The sequence below is a fragment of the Branchiostoma floridae genome, chromosome 18 (genome assembly GCF_000003815.2).
Source record: "Branchiostoma floridae strain S238N-H82 chromosome 18, Bfl_VNyyK, whole genome shotgun sequence".
NCBI classification, from domain to species: Eukaryota; Metazoa; Chordata; class Leptocardii; order Amphioxiformes; family Branchiostomatidae; genus Branchiostoma; species Branchiostoma floridae.
The window spans coordinates 16,138,627-16,153,995 of NC_049996.1; the positions used below are offsets into that span (position 1 = coordinate 16,138,627).

At 44.5% G+C, this 15,369-nt stretch overlaps 1 protein-coding gene across 1 annotated transcript; it reads right to left on the reverse strand.

The window, feature by feature from the left end:
* Window positions 1-3,044: 3,044 nt before the first annotated feature.
* On the reverse strand, window positions 3,045-14,279 carry LOC118405722 (activin receptor type-1-like). Its single transcript, XM_035805399.1, has 10 exons — window positions 14,124-14,279; window positions 10,845-10,987; window positions 9,977-10,100; window positions 9,366-9,504; window positions 8,057-8,229; window positions 6,623-6,900; window positions 6,018-6,162; window positions 5,122-5,319; window positions 4,378-4,508; window positions 3,045-3,992 (listed from the first exon to the last, which is right to left on the reverse strand). The coding sequence occupies exons 1-10, from the start codon at window positions 14,191-14,193 to the stop codon at window positions 3,849-3,851; spliced, it is 1,545 nt and encodes a 514-aa protein (XP_035661292.1). The 5' UTR covers window positions 14,194-14,279; the 3' UTR covers window positions 3,045-3,848.
* Between the last annotated feature and the right edge of the window lie 1,090 nt (window positions 14,280-15,369).

Here is a 15,369-nt window from a genome sequence, read left to right on the forward strand (position 1 = left end):
AATAAACTCAAAAGTCGATACCACAAAAATTACACAAATTGACACATCCGCTATCTTCCAGCAGCCTTTATTGTATAAGTCAGCCTTTTTTTTTACTATTTGTGAAAAAATAGCGCCGATCGGTGGGCGTTGCCTTGGTGGAAGCCACAGTTACAAGTTACAAGTAGGCGGGTCGTACTCGGTTTAACAATGTCCTGTATAGTCAGGCAGTTAAGCAATGTACCGTATACAACAAGTAGTTAGGCAGTTAACAGTATATACTAGTGTATAGTACAATGCTAAACTTTCTGCCAACACAAAGGTTTACACCGACCAAATTTTCAGGGACCTTAATGCCTTTTTCAGGATCAATACTATCCCTGGAAGAAGGCGTCAGTGGTCATTGCAAATCAGAACCAATAATCAGCAGGCTTTTAGGTAGGATTTTATCATAGGGAGTCCAAATTTATTGGTGAGTTGTTGGGAGTGACTATTGTAGGGGGGGTCCAGGGGCATCCACCTTCCATGGTGCAGTTTTTGATGATTTTAAATTAACATAGTGCAGTCTAAGCATCCTAAGAGGCAAAAATACTGAATATCATGCTTGTCAGAGGATTTTCTCCCCAGTGTAAGGGCGTCCAGTTATTTTAAGAAAAGCGTGTCCAGATGACACCTTGACGCATGCCTGGCTAAAAACCTGATCATCAGTATTGATCCTGAAGAAGGCGACAGTGGTGGTTGAAAGTTTTATCTGTGTGAACTTTTGTGTTGGAAGAAAGTTTAGCATTGTACTAGGATTACTACCAAACACAGGTCAGCTTCCATGATAACGTTCTGTATAGTTAGGCAGTTTAACAGTGTTCCGTATAGTTTCAGCCTTCAGCTTGCAAAGGAAGCTGTCTGGCACCAGCTTTCATTGGTTAGGCCATGTTGATAGGATTATGTGGATAACATCCCCTGGGAACCCCAGAACTGACTCGAGCGTGCGGATAAAAAAAAGTTTAGCCAAAAGAAAAGTTGCCTTCTTTGTGGAATCTAAGTGGTCTGGAAGGTTGAACAGATAATGTAATACAGCGTACAACAAATGTATTGAATACCTTACTATATATTCTTCACATTCTGTTGTCACATTCTGTAATCTTCTTTTTTGACCTTGGAATTGACGCTGACATAAGTATATGTTTTCCAATAAATATTTCAAACACAGCAGATATTTGCTCATTTTGTAGCAGCTTGTATGATGTTAAGCAAGGATGCAATCTTTTTTTTTTTAATTTTCGGAACAGCCGAACGGCGGATGTCATCCATATAATCAATTCAACACGGCCTTTCCGAGTTAGACAGCAAGGTTAGATTCCCCAGCTGACGTTTTGCAGCAGTTTTAATTCCTCACACTAAATACCACAGCGAGAGCGAAGCAGGTCTGAAATTCATTTTTTCTCCTTACGACAAATCTTCACCGTTTCCTTGGCAAATCACAAACTTCGCTCCCTCTAAAATACATAGTAAAAAAAAGAATTGCTGACCCGTCGTCAGCATATTGCCATGGTAACGGCCTTATTTACAAAATGTTACATTTCAAACATCATAGATAGTCTGGTCGTCTTCATTAGTCCACACCTTCCTCGATTATAGTAATAATAAAAGAAAATACTGATATATACAAATTCACGTTACAATAATAACATATGCACGACTTATTGCAATATATATTCTGCAGAACCCCCATCACAAACTTGGTAAGGTCCACTGACCTCTGACCTGACCCAGAGCACCAATCACTCCAGTGGTTACCATAGTAAAATGAGCCATGGCAACAACTTCTACTGTGTTTGTTTCAGTTGAGTATATAAAAAAGCTGCTCAACAAGGTTTACGAAACTAAATCGGTCTAATTTCAAATTTTCATCAAGAAAATTTCATCAAGAGTTTCTGTATGGAAGTACAGACGGAAAAAAATCACCAAACATAAAATCTGCATTTCTGTGACATGCACTTATATAGCCTCGTTTGCAGCCTTTTAGGGGGTGGTGAAGTCTACTTTTGGGGGGTGCGCTGATTCACAATTTTCAAGATGGACCATGTCCTTATGCCAGGAAGACTGACAATGTCCCAATGTACGTAATGTTTTTCACCATTTCTCAGCGCAAATTCATCGACCTGTGGAAGGTTTTAGATGATTTACTGCAAAAAAGACAATATACATTAGTGCTAGATTTTTTGCAAGTCCAAGAACAGGTTCTCGACGTTCAGACTTGAACTTGAACTTTTCACAAAAGTCTATTACCGGTTTGGCATACTGGTACACACTGTACCAAGTGATCCTGGCACGTATGTTGGAAATCACATATCAGCGCTCCACCAAAATCCAAAACAACAAACATCAGCCCTCTTAGAGACTGTGCTGCAAAGCAGGATTGCAGCCAGAGCCTGTCTTTCCATCCATTGACAGAATTTTGCAGCTGGGGACAAAAAATTTTTTTGCCCATTCCGTCCTCTGTGATTGACAAAAACCGATATGTTAAGTCAGTAAAGTTATGAAACAAAACTGTCTCCCTTGTGTAATTTGTCACCAAAAACAGATGAACAGCTTAGTCTACCTGCAAAACCCACACCTCAAAATGCAGGAAATACTTAAGTAGCATTTCAGAGGGTCTAAATTTCAAAATTTTTCAGGGGAGCATGGCCCCGGACCCCCTAGGAATGTTGCGCTTTTGGCTTGGTGGCATTCAAAATCAAGGGGACGGAAAATGATTTCAGGCAGTCTACAACCCTGCTGCAAAGCTTAAAAGAAGTGTTCCAAAGTGTGGCGTGTGGCTCTGCAGCATGCTACTGTGTCTGTGGTTTAAAAACATTCTACAGAACTTAATCAGTACGTCTAGTCTGGAAGCATGTAGTGATAGAAGAAGAGCTTGTCTTATAATGCTTCAGTGGTCAGCGGCAACTTGCTGGCAAGTCTCGTCAGCAGCAGTGACTATATCAAAGCAGAATCTACCATCTTGGTCAAGTTTTGCTATGGCAACAGGATTCTTCCAACGTTTCAAGATTCCTGGCTTCTAGCTACTGTTTTTTTTTCTACATCGTTGTTCCGACGGTCCCTAGTTAGATATGTTAAAGTACATACACAGTATAATGCAGGTATCGTTGTAGCGGTTATACACATCCACAGTTACAAAGGCTAGGGCAAAGCAACCCCAACAACCCCCCCCCCCACCCTGGACAGCAACCCCACCCTGAAATGCCCTCTTCTAACTACTGCAGACAGAAGGGTTATTTGTGTTGCTGCTTATTTCAATAAACAAAGATGCTAAGGCCACAGCACCACTCAGAACAGTACATGTTCACTTGCGCAGCTCCAACTACACATTGGCATTTACCCAGCTGGGTTTCTGGTGACCTGGGTTCTAGAGACCCACCTGGGTTTCTGGAAACCCAGCTTAACCCAGGCTTTTTTCTGACCCAGTTGAGTTTCTGGTAACCCAGCTCAACCCAGGCTTTTCAGTGACCTAGCTGGGTTTCTGGTAACCCTGCTGGGTGTAGGGTTCTAGTGACCCAGCTGGGTTTCTGGGAACCCTGCTGGGTGTAGGTTTCTAGTGACCCAGCTGGGTTTCTGGTAACCCAGTTTTTGTTGACCCAACTGAGCCCAGGATTTCTGGAATTTTCATTCTTCATTCAAACACAGAGAGCAGCGGAGGGTAAGAGGAGTTCTCGTTACAACATGGGAAATGTGGGGTTCTGCTCCGGAAGGGTTATTCTTGTTTCTGCACAGCCTTGCTGTGCTGTGCCATACAAAGCTCAGACGTATGTACAGACTATCATCAATCTTCACCAGCTACACCTCAGGGAAACGGTACGTAAACTGGACGACAATCACACGTCCTGTTTCAGCTCCTTCATCTTCTCCAGCGAGGCCTGCAGCTTGTTAAGCGTCTTCTTGACCCGCAGTGCCGTGAGCCGGGCCGCCGGGTTGTGGTACCAACACTCCCGCATCAACTTCGCCATCGCTGTTAATGTCTGCAGGGAGACAGGAATGTCATGGTTACAGGGTTGCCATAGTTACCTGGTTGTCATGGTCACACGGTTACCATAGTTAACTGGTTGCTGGACCATCTATGATTACTATGGTTACATGATTGCCATAGTTACCTGGTCACTTGGTCATCTGATTTAAGTTGCTATGGTTACATGGTTGCCATAGTTACCTGGTTGTCATGGTTAAAGGGTTGCCATAGTTACCTGGTTGTCATGGTTACACGGTTACCATAGTTGACTGGTTGCTGGATCACCTATGATTACTATGGTTACATGGCTGCCAAAGTTAAATGGTTGCCACAGTTACCTTGTTGCTGGACAATCTATGGTTGCTACGGTTGCATAGATACATGGTTGCCATAGTTACCTGGTCGCTGGACCATCTGTTTGGAATGCTGGGTCTCTGTTGTCCCTCGACGACGACCTTCCTCATGTCCTCGTAACTCGGGTCGCTCGGAACGACGTCATAGTAGGGCGGCTTGTACTCCTCTGCTATCCCTGAACACACAAACAACATTTCAGGCTCAACTATATACAATATAAGCTGTGTGAGTGAAAAATTTCCACTGGTTGTCTCTTCCCTCCCTCCCTCCATCCTTACCCCCGCTCATGCAGCGCCGAGCGACCTCCCACAGCACCAGCCCCAGCGCGTACACATCCCTCCCTCCCTTCCTCCCTCTATCCCTTACTCCCTCACTTTCAGCCTTACCCCCTGTGCTGTGTTTTGGACCTCTACGCTGTGCTTTGGGCCGCTATGCTGTGTTTTGACCAACAAAGGGAAGTTTTCTGTAGTTTTGTAACGAAGGTAAAATAAAGTAGGCTATATTTCCCTACATCTGGCCCTCAAAATGCAGGAAATACTGTAAATGCATTTAAGTTTGCGGGGATTTAATTTCGTGGTAGAGGGAAAAAGGACTTTTCACGGTGGTTTTAAGTTTGCGGTAGCTCCATGTGCATTGTAGTCTCTAACTCAGTAACTGCCATGGAAAAATGTTCGCCGTGGTTTTAAGTTCGTGGTGAAGTGGCCACCGCGAAAACCGCGAATATCAAACCACCGCGAAAGTTTCTGCATTTACAGTAGTGTCTCAGGAGGTCTCAGAACACCCCTTACCCCCAGATGTGCACCGCCGAGCGACCTCCCATAACACCAGTCCCAACGCGTACACGTCGACCCTCTTGTACGAGTCGAAGCACTCGTAGTTCATGATCTCCTCCAGCAGTTCCGGGGCCATGTAGCGCTTGGTGCCGACCCGCGGGTTCGAGCCCAGGTCCAGCGTGTCCGTTGCCTGGGAGTGCATCACGGCCAGACCTGGGGACGGGAAAAAGAAACAGTTTAACAAACAAACAAACAAACATCTACTGTCCGCATCACTGCGAGACATGGGAACAGGAAAAAAACAAAACACCTAAACAAACATCTACTGTCTGCATCACTGCCAGACCTGGCAACAGGAAAAATATTTTGACTAAATTCTAGGTTGTGTGACGGTCAGAATTTGCATGTTTGTTTACAACATACGTGAGCTTCATTCTACAAGGTTGGACAAGTCCACTAGCCCGATTGTCTAGGGCAAGTGAAAGTGCTTATCAGGCAAGCAGATGTCCAACTCCACTTGCCTAATCATGCAAGTAAGATTTTTCCATGAGTGAGATTTTGGTAGAAAGTTTGGAATATCTAACTTTGGTTGCTCATGTTTCCATCGTTTCTCTATCAACTTCGATGTAATATTTATCATTGGAAAGCTTTTTACATTTCATTTCCTACCATCTGAAATAACACAGGAGAACATTAATCAAACATTATCTGTTCCTATATCTACACCTGTACAAAGAAGCGAGAAGATGTCGACCATCCTGTTAGCTTAGTACCTTCAATTAGTTAAATTGTATCTTGTTGTCTCTGCATATGTCTGTTATGTCTGTTATCAGTGACCTGTACCTAGCCCGTTGAGGCATGAATGTACAATAAAGGTCTTTCATTCACTATTTAAGTGCCATTAAACTCACCCAAGTCAGCGATGCAGCACTGGCCGTTGCTTTTCACCAGGATGTTCTTGCTCTTGAGGTCGCGGTGGGCGATGGCGGGCTTACCCTGCGTGCCGAAAATCTCCACATGTAGATGAACCAACCCTCCCGCGATGGAACAGGCAAGCTGTGGACACAGCAATCCATCAATCAATCAATCAATCAACTAAAATCTCCACATGTAGATGTACCAGCCCTCCCGCAATGGAACAGGCAAGCTGTGGACACAGCAATCAATCAATCAATTAATCAGTTAATCCAGATTCAAACGCATCTCAGGTTTGTCACCTGTTTTTACATAGCGCTGGGTAAGTCTAAAACTTCCAGAACACAACGAAATTAAACTTCAAGAACACAACAAAACACAGAAACAAGAACTGGGCATTGTGTTTAGGGTTACAGGTTGGGGGTCAGAGAGCAAACGTGAGAACCTTCATCATGCGGTGGGCATACAGCGTTGTGTGTTAAGGGTTAAAGGTTAGACTTGAGAACTCTTGCTTACCTTAATCATGTGGTGGGTGTCGAGCGTTGTGTGTTTATGGTTACAGGTTAAAGGTCAGGGGTTAGAGGTCGGAACCCCTGCTTACCTTCATCATGCGGTGTGCGTCGAGCGTTGTGCGCTGCAGGAAGTCGTACAGGGATCCGTACTCGTGGTAGTGCGTGATGAGCCAGAGCTGCGTGCACGAGTTTCGCGACGTCATGTCGGACGCGATGAAGCCCAGAATGTTCTCGTGGCGGAGGAGGACCGTGTTGTAGATCTCCGTCTCTCGGAACCATGACTTCTCGTCGCGGGAGTTGAAAATTTTCACGGCGACGTTTTCGCCCTGCCACTGCCCTCTCCACACCTCGCCATACCTGCCCTTTCCTGGACACACACAACAACAAATTTTTATACTAAATATCTAATTTCCTGGAGACAAATTTTAAGACAAAGACAAATTTAATAGTACTCATCTCAAGGATATGAAATATCATGCCACGGTAGGGTAAGGGTTAGTGATGGGGGTGGATACCGGTACAGGAAATCTAGGTTCAAGTATGATTCAGGTCCAGAGGATCAGGTCCAGATCTGGGCCTGATCCTTAATATGAAAACTTACGAATGGGCGATACTGAAAACAGTAACTCCCACAGGCATTTTAAATCCTGTCTTCATGTAAACTCTGTAAATTTGACTGTAGTAACTTGGTAGAAATGACTATAAACTCTACTTCCCTCTTGCTATTTGCTTGAACCGGTAAGCGCCAAGAGGTATAAATCCCTGCCGATATAATCTAGTCATTTTGTACTCGGTCCAAAATCCAGTCCACTGGTTTCTTTCAGGTCTGGTTGTTTGGACCGGTCCAACAAGGAAAAACAGTTATGTAACTAACAGTACACTGTTCTGGTACCCACTACAAGATGAAAATGACGGCCCGCCTCAGCAAAAACTGAAGTGCAGCGATAATGACCCACTCCTAGTAACGGGTAAGTACTGACCTATCTGTTCCACGAGCGTGATCTGTCGTGCCACGGTAGGGTAAGGGTTAAGTACTAACCTATCTGTTCCACTAGCGTTATCTGTCGTGCCACGGTAGGCTAAGGGTTAAGTACTGACCTATCTGTTCAACTAGCGTGATCTGTCATGCCACAGTAGGGTAAGTGTTAAATACTGACCTATCTGTTCCACAAGCGTGATCTGTCGTGCCACGGTAGGGTAAGGGTTAAGTACTGACCTATCTGTTCCACTAGCGTGATCTGTCGTGCCACGGTAAGGTAAGGGTTAAGTACTGACCTATCTGTTCCACGAGCGTGATCTGTCGTGCCACGGTAGGATAAGGGTTAAGTACTGACCTATCTGTTCCACAAGCGTGATCTGTCGTGCCACGGTAGGGTAAGGGTTAAATACTGACCTATCTGTTCCACGAGCGTGATCTGTCGTGCCACGGTAGGGTAAGGGTTAAGTACTGACCTAGGGTTGGGGTTAGTACTGATCTAGGGTAGGGGTTAAGTACTGACCTAGGGTAAGGGTTAAGTACTGACCTATCTGTTCCACGAGCGTGATCTGTCGTGCCACGGTTCGTTGCACCAAGAAGGGCAGCCCCGAGCCGCTGCCTGACGATTGGTCCACGAGGTCCTGTAGCGTGTTGTCGCCGGCGGGGTACGCGTGCATGTCTCCCACGTGCACACCCCCTCTCTCTACATCGCGCTGGTACCTGTGGGTGTGAGGTGGCCTCCTGTTAGTGAAAATGACGTTCGGGCATGTCCTACCCTTACCCCACATTCCCGATCTACAGTAAGCAACAGTCCTATTGTAAAAGCTAGTGTTTACAATTGATGCAGAACAAATAAGACCTTCAATGGAAGTCCCATGTTCGTGCCAACCCCTCTCCCCCAACCCCCCCACGTCACACTGGTACCTGTGGGTGTGAGCCTTGTATTAGGGCTGTACAAGGTTGGGCAAGTCTATGATTTTCCAAGGCAAGTAAAAGTACCTATCAGCGCATGTCCAACCCCACATGTCCCAATCCCCCCACCCACCCCCCCTCTCTCCACTTCTCGCTGGTAACTGTGGGTGTAAGGTGGTCTTGTGTTAGCTCAGGAAGAAAATATGTTTCTGGTTACACTACCGACCCTGCTAACCAGAGACTGGACGCACTAGACGCCCTTACACTGGGGAGTAGATCCTCTGACAAGCATGAAATTCTGATTGACCAGGGATGCCACTAGGTCACTTGAGGTCACAGTCTTCTAATGTGACCTCTCTGGCAGGCAGTAATTTTGCCCCTCAGGATACCTCAGAATGCACCATTATAACTTAAAGTTCTCTTAAACTCTGCATTATGGCAGGTGGATGCCCCCAGCCCCCCCTAGAATAATCGTGCTTATATCCCTTACTGTGACTCTCCAAGAAATTTGGATGCCTAATAATAAAATCTTAGCTAAAAGCCTGCTTTTGACTCAGGTTGCTGCCTGGCTGAAAAAAAAGGTATTTCAAGCACTGCTATGGCAGAGGATCGAGTACAAGCAAATAATTGAACCCATACTGTTGCAGCCGACGCTTGTGCATGAAGCGAGCAATGAGGCTAGCAGCACCTGATCCATTTCAGTTGCTACAGTGCTACTATGGAATTTGCCAGATCACTTTGGCCCAGACCTGAAAATCCCTACCTACCGATCCTATTTTGTGGGTTCAAATCCCTGGCAGGCCACAGCAGTCTTTAACACCTGTTTCCCCACTAATTGAAAATGAGCTTCTAACCTGATAACACACTAGAAGAGTTTGTTAGCCAGAAACTTACGTTTGCAACATTCCTATAGTAGAGGTACAAACAAATAAAAGAACCCATACCGTTGCAGCCGGCGCTTGTGCATGAAGCGAGCGATGAGGATGGCGGCTGCTGCCAGGATGATCAGAGCTCCGATCGGGCTGACGGCGTAGATCACCAGCTGGGTCAGCTCGTTATCCACCGCAAACGTCGGGTCTGAGTCTGAAATATGACACCATTGTTGTAACATGACTCCTATGTGGTAATATGACACCAATGCTGAAATATGACACCTCAACATCTAACACTAACTCCAATTGTAATCTATTACATGGGTCCAAGTCTGAAACATGACACCATCTTTGTAAAATGACACCATCACTGTAATATGATATCATCACTGTAACATAACGTCACTGTTGTAATATGACACCCCACATCCCCTAATACACCAACACTACGTCAACTTATCAACTATAAACTTATCCACCGCAAACGATGGGTCCGAATCGGAAACATGACACCATCAGTTGTAACATGACACCATGACTATAACAGGTAAAACTTGCTACCTGTCCGAAGTGTTGGGGTGATGCTTTTGTTGAACATTTCGAAGGTAATGTTGAATGTTACCTGTTCGGAGTGTTGGGGTGATGTTTTTGTTGCACATTTCGAAGGTAATGTTGAATGTTACCTGTTCGGAGTGTTGGGGTGATGTTTTTGTTGCACATTTCGTAGTCGCAGCACACAACGTTGACTGTAGGTTGGTCGGGTGTGTTACACGACATCCGCGACTGCTCCTCTTGTCCAAAACAGCCCTGAAACAAAAGAAAACAAAACATTGTGACCATGAAAGCTACCAGTATCTTTTCTCTTGTGACTTTTGACACCAACACAGTCACAATGTGTGTTAAACATGTCCTGGGAGGACCGAGTGAGGAACTGCACACTGTACGGTGACCTCCTTAGACTCTCTCATAAGATCAGGAAACGGAGGATGGCACTGGCCGGACACAATGTCCGACATAAACTGATACAGAACTGGTACTGGTCGCCAACCAGCTTATCCTCTGGGAGCCAACAGATGGAAAGAGAAGAAGGGGCAGAATGCGTACAACCTTCATTAACAACCTTAAAAGGGACACAAAAATCGGTAACATCACCACAGCAGAGCTTCGCTCTCTCATGGAGGACAAGGAGTGTAATCTCCAAGCAGATCCTACAGTGCCATAAGATAGTATCAAAGCTGGCCAAGGAGAATAGCTGGCCAAAGGGAGTCAAATGGGCACCGGAGTTTATTACGCCACCGTGGATCTGCTTGGAGATTAGCTGAGTGGAGAAGGATCCATTGTGACCCGTGCTGATGACATCCCTGATGTCCACGTTCAAGGTTCAAGGTTCAGCCACAATGGCTAAGATTGTATGGCATTTCATCATCTTTAAAAACATACTAAGCCAGACTGTAGGCAAGTTGCCAGGGCCGTTACTTAGTGCATTTGTATGTCGGCATTGCCAGAACTTTGCAGATGCTTGGTAAGGCAGTTCTCTCGCTCTGAACTCACCTTTTTCAGCTCTCCGTAGACGATTGCGGAGTAACATTTCTGCTGGGCTCGGCAGACGATGTCGCCCTGGCAGGAGTCTCGGTCACACTCGCACAGGAAACCCTCCTCAGGCGTGCTACTGTTACCTGCCATGGCTGATACTTCTGTGCAACAACAGTACAACATCAGTACAACTTCAGTACGACAACAGTACAAATTCAGTACAACTTCAGTACAACTACAGTACAGCATCAGTACAACACTAGTGCAACATCAGTATAACACTAGTACAATATCAGTACAACACTCGCACAGGAAACCCTCCTCGGGGCTGCTACTGTTACCCGCCATGGCTGATACTTCTGGACAACATCAGTACAACACCAGTACATCAGTAGGATATCAATACAACAACAGTACAACAACAGTACAACACCAGTACAATACCAGTACAACATCAGTACAACATCAGTACAGGAAACCTTCCTCAAGGCTGCTACTGTTACCTGACATGGCTGATACTTCTGTACATCAACGGTACAACAGGACGATCAGTACAAAACTAGTACAATGCTAGTACATCTACAACAACTGTATAGCATCAGTACAATACTAGTCACACAGAAAACTGTAGTGCTACTGTTGGTTATTTGTTTGTTTGTTTGTGCCTTTATTTCAACTCGATAAATACTCCATCGGCCTTCAAAGCTAGTTTTGTACAACAACAAACAGCAACAACAGTACAACATTGGGCCATTGTTAGCAGACACCTGTGTGGTAAAAGCACAGGAAACAGCTGGAAGACTGCGTGAGTCTGCTCACGTCATCCCTATTCTTACAACAACCTTGGGACAAAAATAACTCCGAACCTGCAAACTTTTCACCTCTTTATCAGTTTATAAATCATACCATTGTGTCTGAGAGAGCTGAAACAGCAAAAATGTCAATTCTGCTGAAATATACAGGTTGGGTGCAGGTAAAACTGGAGCTGTGCAGGTGTTTCTGATGTCTATATGTACTTGCACTGGTCCATGTAGTGGGTATACCCGGTATATACAAGTTATTGCAGGTAAAATTGGAGCTGTGCAGGTATTTCTGGTGTCTACCTGCACCTAACCTGCATTGGTCCATGTATACTGGGTACATACAGGTTTGTGCATGTAAAAACAGGTTTGTGCATGTAAAATTGGAGCTTTGTAGACAAGGTATTTCTGATGTCTTAGTGAACCAAACCTGCACTGGTCTATGTTCTGGGTATATGCAGTACTCTTCACTCGTGTCTACCTGCACCAAACTGTAAGGGTTTTCCTTTTCTTTTCTAAATAATTCATAGTAGGTAACATTGAAAATTACCTGCGCCAGACAAATTTTACCTGCACCCCTCTTACTTAATTTAGGAAGTATGGATCATACTAAAATTGTTCAGGAACCATTGCTTTTTATTCTTTTATACCTACATTATAGGTCATTAATGTATAAAACCCAGTACATAAACCAATGCAGGTTAGGTGCAGGTAGACACCAGAAATACCTGCACAGCTCCAGTTTTACCTGCACTAACCTGCATATGCAGGTGGTATTTCGAGCCCTGATATACATGCACATTATCTTGTGACTTGTACAGACTTGTAAAAAAAAACACATGATGTCATATCCTGCTATTGTTCTGTAGACCACAGCCAAACCAAAACAACTCTTAAAAGGCCAAACCAAGTAAGTTAGTTGGTACTCTGCACCAGAAATCAACATATAGATCATATTAGATGACCGTTTAAAGTACCAGAGTACAAGCACCAGCGAGGTCAACAAACCAAAGAGCACCTAGCAGAAAAAGCACCAAGAGACCATGTCTAGCAGTGAAATAGACGTTAAACGAGGACAACAACAACAACAACAGATGACATCCTCTAAATTGATGAGTTTGACCAAAAGCTGCCTTCATTTTGAAATCAAAGTGGCCAGGAAGACAGAAGAAATGACATAACACAGAGAACGATGTTCCAAACATTTTTTTTCTTCATTTTCTTTCTTTCATATTGTCATATTTTAATTCTTTGTCTTTGGAATAGTGACGTTCACATTCCACAACATCAAGATACGTGATCCGATTTTTTCTTCCCAAGTTACGGTAGATATTTACTCATTTCGCTGCTGCTTTATATGACTTACAGTATGGTTAAAAACTTTATGGATGTCATCCATATAATCAAGGAGGTTGAAAGAGGGAATCAAATCAACATTTAACGTTACAGTATAATTTAAAACTTTTTTTTTTGGAAACTGACGAAAATTGGTGTGCACGGATATCATCCATATTATCAAATTATCATGGCCCAAGTGTACTTTTACAAGTACGTCTGATAACCAGTGAATAAACTTGCTGTGGCCCAAACCCTGCCCATAAACCTGACCCAGATAACTCGCACATCCCAGTCTGCTTGTCAAACCTCTCACGTCCTGGCAACCAAGCTGGAAAAGAAACGTTTTTACAGGGCCAGATTCTCACAAAACTACAAACACAAATGTTATCATAAAACCACCTGACACACGTTCACAAGTTGCAGTAGGAGTTAACCCTCTTGTGGAATAAATATCGTGTTTTAGATCTGAATTATCACCGAAATGGAGACTTTTCTGCCAAGGAAACAGGCTATTTTGGTCCGGCGAAGACGAAACAAACTCCTGAGGAGGATTTGGAGGCAGTTTGTTTACGGCTTGGCAGACGGAGCGCTCCGGGGGAGGGGGGCGGCTTAGGAGAGGGGGGTCGGGGGGAGTTAAGTGGGTCCCCCACCCCCTCCCTACGGTATCCACGGATAGTTCCCATAGTCGGCTGCCTGTAGCGGGTGCCAGTCGGGGTATGAACGGGGAGGGAGAGTCGCCCAGACCGGCAGACAGACGGCTTCACCCCGGCGATAACAGGCTGGCGCCATGGCTAGTACAACACCGGCACCGCCGCTGTCTGGCCGCTTCCCACTCCAAACATCCCGCTTTAAATCGCTCAAAAACGACGAAAATTACACTACAGGGACCGGATCGGAGTTTGTGATGAACTAGGCAGTCCCAGACGACCTTTTTTGTGAAGACTTCAGCCCGGGGAGACGGTATAAAGTCTGCAGACAGGACATGTCTGGAGAGGCTCGGCTCAGATACAGGGACAACTTTGGCGACAAAAGATTCCAGCCACTTGAGCACTTCGGCTACAGTTTCTCGGCCCTTTCCGTACTTATGCCTTTACGCAAACATTTCCTATAAATCTACACATCTTCCCAAACCTACGGAACCCGTGTAACTCCGACTTACCGGCTGTGGCGGCCCAAGAAGCCGAGAACAGCAGCAGCACCCAGCCCACTAGCTCCAGACTCGCCGCCATTACTCCGCCATTACACCACGGCTCTTACAACAGCCTCCCGCCGGAGACAAGGCTGTTCCAACAACCTCCCGCCGGGAACGGGCTGCGACTAAAGTCTGCGGAGTTTTTTTAGGGGGGATTCATTACTATTCAAGGGGAGGGTGGATTTCGGTCGTTATTCTCAGTAAAAAAATTGCATGAGAACACAAAAGAATTGTGATATCAAATATTCAATGTTAATACAGCTTTTTTTGTTTGCGGGAACATGCAAAAAAGTGACTTTTCAAACATGTTTTCAAGCAGATGTTTAGCGTTGTATGGCTTCTGTTTTGTTTGTCTGCACTGGGCTCTTGTAAGGGACTTAAAAGTTGTAAATTTTTTCGTTTTTTTTTTGTTTGTTTGTTGTTTGCACCGGATGACTTTAGGCACACTTCTTGGGTTGCTAAAAGTGTCGGGAATTTGCGGAACAACTTGAAAAGTTAACTTTAACGTTCTGACGCAGGACGAAACCGAGATTTTTTTTTTTTTTTCTAACAGCAATATGCAAGGAGGTCTTTCTAATGATGCCGATGAAAGACTGTACTCGAATGATTGAAGCGTCAACAAAATCTCCTTTTTTATACTCAAGAGTACTCTGTACAGACTGCAATGTGGTATCAAGCCGTTGGGGGCGCTGCTTCACGGCGTTGTGCTTTTGTGTGACGGCATGTTGGCTTCATTCCGATGTGTATTGTATTACACAATGTCATTGTCATGCAGAATGTGTATTGTCTGGGTCAAGGTACCTTGTAAATGTGTATTGTTTTTTTCTGTACAGGTGGAAATAACTACTGTGTATAGTTCTAGTTCCTCCTCTTTCACAAACTTTCCACAGGAAGACCTATCTGTTATGATAAAAGTGTTTTTTACCTAGTTACATTCACAAAGATTGAGAAACCGAATGGCTCAACAATATAGATATTGTACTTTGGCAATGGAGACAAAGTTAACATAAATGTCTTCATTCATTCATACAGACTCTTTGTCACCTGAAATACCAGGTAGTATTATGGATCATTATCATGATAAAACTGGAAATACTAGAATCTGAGGGCAACAAAATGTTGCATTGAACTTGTAGAAATGTAATCACTTTGTTTGGACATGTAACTGCAATTTTGTTGCTCAGAACTAAGTCAGCTAGCTTACAGATGTGGC